Source organism: Arachis ipaensis, chromosome B5 (genome assembly GCF_059453495.1).
Source record: "Arachis ipaensis isolate K30076 ecotype BB chromosome B5, ASM5945349v1, whole genome shotgun sequence".
Lineage (NCBI taxonomy): Eukaryota > Viridiplantae > Streptophyta > Magnoliopsida > Fabales > Fabaceae > Arachis > Arachis ipaensis.
In genome coordinates, this window is record NC_142440.1 from 133,405,662 (window position 1) to 133,410,092 (window position 4,431).

The window sequence follows — 4,431 nt, forward strand, 5'->3', positions numbered from 1 at the left end:
TTTTTTTCACTGGATTTTTCTTTAGTAAGGTTTTAACGAGACAATAATGCTAAATGGACATCCAAGGGGGAGTGTTATGATAAGAACAAAAGTGGATGTCCATTGAACGGTTCAACATTTTTCATGATAAAATAATCATGTTACCAAGAGAATTTCATTAAATGAAGGCTGAAAAATAAATCCTTCATCTATAAATAGGACATGATCTGAAGCTATATACACAAGCAATAAACAACTCTCTCTTTTTTTATGTTGCAATACTTCTTTTTCTCTTTTTATATTTTTATTCTTGTTACCTCTTCCTTATTTATTTAGTTATTTTATAACAAATTTTAATATTTTACTCAATGTTAATAATCTTGTCAAGTTGAATTAGTATTCCTCTAAGTATCTTCTAACTAACCCCAATGCCTTTCAGAAATTAAAATTAAATAATGAAGCACGTTTATATTAAAAATAGTATTTATATATTAAATTTATTATATATTTATGTATAAATAATTTAACTTATTTTAAAAATATATTTTATATTTTATGTATATTCTATTTTAACAATTAATTTTAATAACTAATTTTTGTTACTATAATTTAATGATATTATTATTTTCATTTATGTTAAATGGATAAAAGATCCAACAATATCACTTTTGAAATTGATATTTTTATGACGGCGTTTGTTTATAAATATATAATATAGAGATACAAAATTATATTTGATAGAAAAGATATAAATACAAAAATTATCTCTAAAAATATTAAATTAGTATATTTTATATTTTTTTATATGAAAGATACAAAGATATTAATAAAAAATATAACATATTTTTTTTATTTTTATTTTATTATTTCTATCAATTTATTATTATAATTAGATTTTTTATCCTTATATTTTTTTCTAAAGATTTTTTCTGAAAAAAATATAGTAAATTAGAGTTTTATCATTTATTTTTTTATATTTAGTTTATCATTAAATAAAGTATAAAAATACTAACTTTTATATTTTTGTTCTTTAGAACACCTCTAACAGGCCGCCAAAAATTAAAGTCCTTCTTCTGATAAATGCAGGGACCAATTATTAGAGAAGAAGAAACAAGAGTCTATGCACACTATTCAAGAGGAGAGAGGCATGAGTGAATGCCTCTGAGTAGGAACTTTCTCTCTCTAATAAGACCATCTCTAGCAGAGAACTCATCTCAATCCTTATTTATGGCCCACTTATCATAAAAAAATAACTTTACATCAACTTTTGCATCATAACAAGTAAATAGGAACTCAAAGCATCTCTCTCTTCTCTGAAGAACTAACTTTAGTCCTTGTTGTGATCTCACTTAATTAATTAATTAAAATAATAAAAATTAATGTAGTTACTATTTTTTAATAATATTATTTAAATTTATAAATTCAAAAATAATTCACTATTAAAATATATTAATATTAAAAAAATTCACATATAACAATAATACACAATAATTTATTAATTCGGGATTACACTCATTTATAAAATTACTTAATACAAAGAAAAATATAGTTAAACTCTATAGTTGATAACAAGCATTGTGAAATTGCCATATGTGTTCAATCAAGTCCTCTTTTAACTGTCTATACTACTGACTATTTTGAAGTTGAGCATTTTAAATTTTATAAATAAAAATAACCAATCCAACCAAAAATTATTTTGTAAGGTGTAAAAATTAAATTTATTTTTTTATATAAATAAATTTAATTAATTATAATTTAATATAATAATATAAATAATATTCAATATTAATTATGATAAAAATAATTAATATAAATATTTAATTAAATAAAAATTTAATTATTTAATATAATTTATTATTATAATTATTAATAAATTAATTATAATTTAATTATTTAATTAATTATTATTTAAATAATTCATATAAATTATTAATTTAATAGAGATATAATTATTTAATATAATTAATTATTATAATTATTACTAAATTAATTATTATTTAATTATTGAATATAATTATTTGATTCATTAATTAATAGAGATATAATTATTTAATTCATTAAGATTTTATATAATTATTTATTTTAATAATAACTTGCCGATGACAAGTTATTATTGGCCAATTCAAATCTCCATTCAGAGGGACTATTTCTTCTTGAGACTCGTGCAGAAACTTCTTCTCTCTTCTCCTTTCCATTGGTTAGTTCCTCCAATTGTCAGAAAAAGTTAAATAAGAACAGATCCGTTGGAGGTGCTCTAAGACCATCTCCAGTAGAGAACTTATCCCAGTTCCTGTTTATGGACCACCTGTCATAAAAAGTAACTCCACATCAGCTTCTACGTCATAAACAGTAAATAAGAACTCAAAGCATCTCTCTCTTCTCCATTAGGAGAAACTAACTTTAGTCCCTATTGTGGTCCCACTTAATTAATTAATTAAAATACTTGAAATTAATGTAATTAATTTTTTCAACAATGTAATTTAAATATTTAAATTTAAAAATAATTCACTATTAAAAGATATTAATATTAACTAAATTCATATATAACAATAATACACAATATATAATTCGGGGTTACACTAATTTGTAAAATTACTTAATACAAAGAAAAACACAATTAAACTCTATAGTTGACGACAAGCATTGTGAAATTGCCATATGTGTTCAATCAAGTCCTCTTTCAATTGTCTGTGCTGCTGCCTATTTCGAACTTGGGCATTTCTTTGGAGAAATTGATGGTATGGTGCAAAATCTTCTTCTCCCACCTGAGGTTGTGATAAGCCATTTTCAACATCATCATACTCTAAGCCTTGAGCAAAATTTTCTGCATAAGTGTCTCTTTCATCCTCAACAATCATATTATGCAATATAGTAGAAGCTCTCATTATGTTGGCAAGCTTCTTCTTTTTCCAAAAACGAGCTGGACCACGTATAATTGCAAAGCATGCTTGCAACACTCTGAATGCTCGTTCCACATCTTTTCTTTGCCCTTCTTGGTATTGTGCAAATAACTTGCATTTCTCCCCTTGTGGCTTTGAGATTAATTTGACAAATGTGGCCCATTCAGGATAAATATCATCTACTAAATAGTATCCCATTGTATAATTATTACCATTAATAGTATAATTTACCTCCGGAGCACGGTCATTTAGAATATCATCAAACACTGGAGAACAATCTAACACGTTGATATCGTTATTTGAACCAGAAACTCCAAAGAACGCATGCCATATCCAAAGGTCTGAAGATGCTACAACCTCAAGTACTATGGTTGCAACCCCACGATAACCACTCATGTACATACCTTTCCACGCATTTGGACAATTTTTCCATTGCCAATGCATGCAGTCGATGCTACCCAACATGCCAGGGAAGCCACGACCCTCCGCCATTTGTAGTAGGCATTGTACGTCATTTGGATTGGGTTTTTGCAAGTATTCATCCTCGAACACCAAAATGACACCTTCAACAAAATTTTCCAAGCATTCAATTGTAGTGCTCTCGCCTATGCGCACATAATCATCAACAACATCAGCTGCTACACCATATGCTAACATCCGTATCGCAGCGGTACATTTCTGGAGTGGCGACAAGCCTCTTCTTCCAGTTGCATCAACCCTCTGTTGGAAATACGGATAGACGTTTGAGAGAGCGTCTACTATCCGAAGGAACACATGTCTTCTCATTCGAAATCTCCGTCGAAAAATGTCAGCATTATACACCAGTTCATCTGCAAAGTAATCTTGGAAAAGGCGATCATGTCCTGCTTCTCGATCTCTGTTGATCCATCTACGAGAAATTGGGATAGAGCTTCTATTGATATCTTCTTCTTCTGAATCTTCGAGTAAATACTCATCGATCCAATTATCTATGAGTGTGTTATCTTGCCGTCTTCTTTTGCCATACAAAGCCTCATTAAACATATCATCAAAATTTCTAGCCATATCTAGAAATGTAATTTTTAGTTCTCTTTCGAGGTAAGAAACAAGAGTTGAAGTGGAGTTGCGGAGTCATTGCTAGTTGATATTTATAAGTGTGTCTGCAATAAGTACCTTAACGGCTAGTTTTGTAACGGCTAGTTTTGCAACGGCTAGTTTTGCAATAGTCACTTTCATGAACAATAAGGGCACAATAATATTGACTAATTTAAAACTTACATCAGAAATAAATAAAACAAACTACATCACATACTAGTAATACGCAATAAAAATAAGAACATACTACATAATTCTACGAATACAAGGAACCATTAAGTAAACCACTTGGCGATTATTTTCTCACATGCAATCTCATGAAGAGCTCGTCATTTTTCACTCATTGTAGACGTGTCAGCATTAAGTATTTGCATATCCATCTCCCTTTCCCTTTCCTTGGCCATCCTTTCCATCTCCCTTTCTTTTGCTTTTATCTCCATTTTTTTAATATACCTCTAAGTTTGTAATTCTTGTTCTT

At 28.1% G+C, this 4,431-nt stretch overlaps 1 protein-coding gene across 1 annotated transcript; it reads right to left on the reverse strand.

Annotated features, from left to right (window-relative positions):
* Positions 1-2,603: 2,603 nt before the first annotated feature.
* Positions 2,604-3,902, reverse strand: LOC107641019 (uncharacterized). The gene has a single exon (XM_016344528.3). It carries the CDS (start codon positions 3,900-3,902, stop codon positions 2,604-2,606), a length of 1,299 nt encoding a protein of 432 aa, XP_016200014.3.
* Between the last annotated feature and the right edge of the window lie 529 nt (positions 3,903-4,431).

Excerpts from the sequence above, each read along its gene's own strand:
- LOC107641019 (XM_016344528.3), bottom strand. The coding sequence starts at position 3,902 with ATGTTTAATGAGGCTTTGTATGGCAAAAGAAGACGGCAAGATAACACA.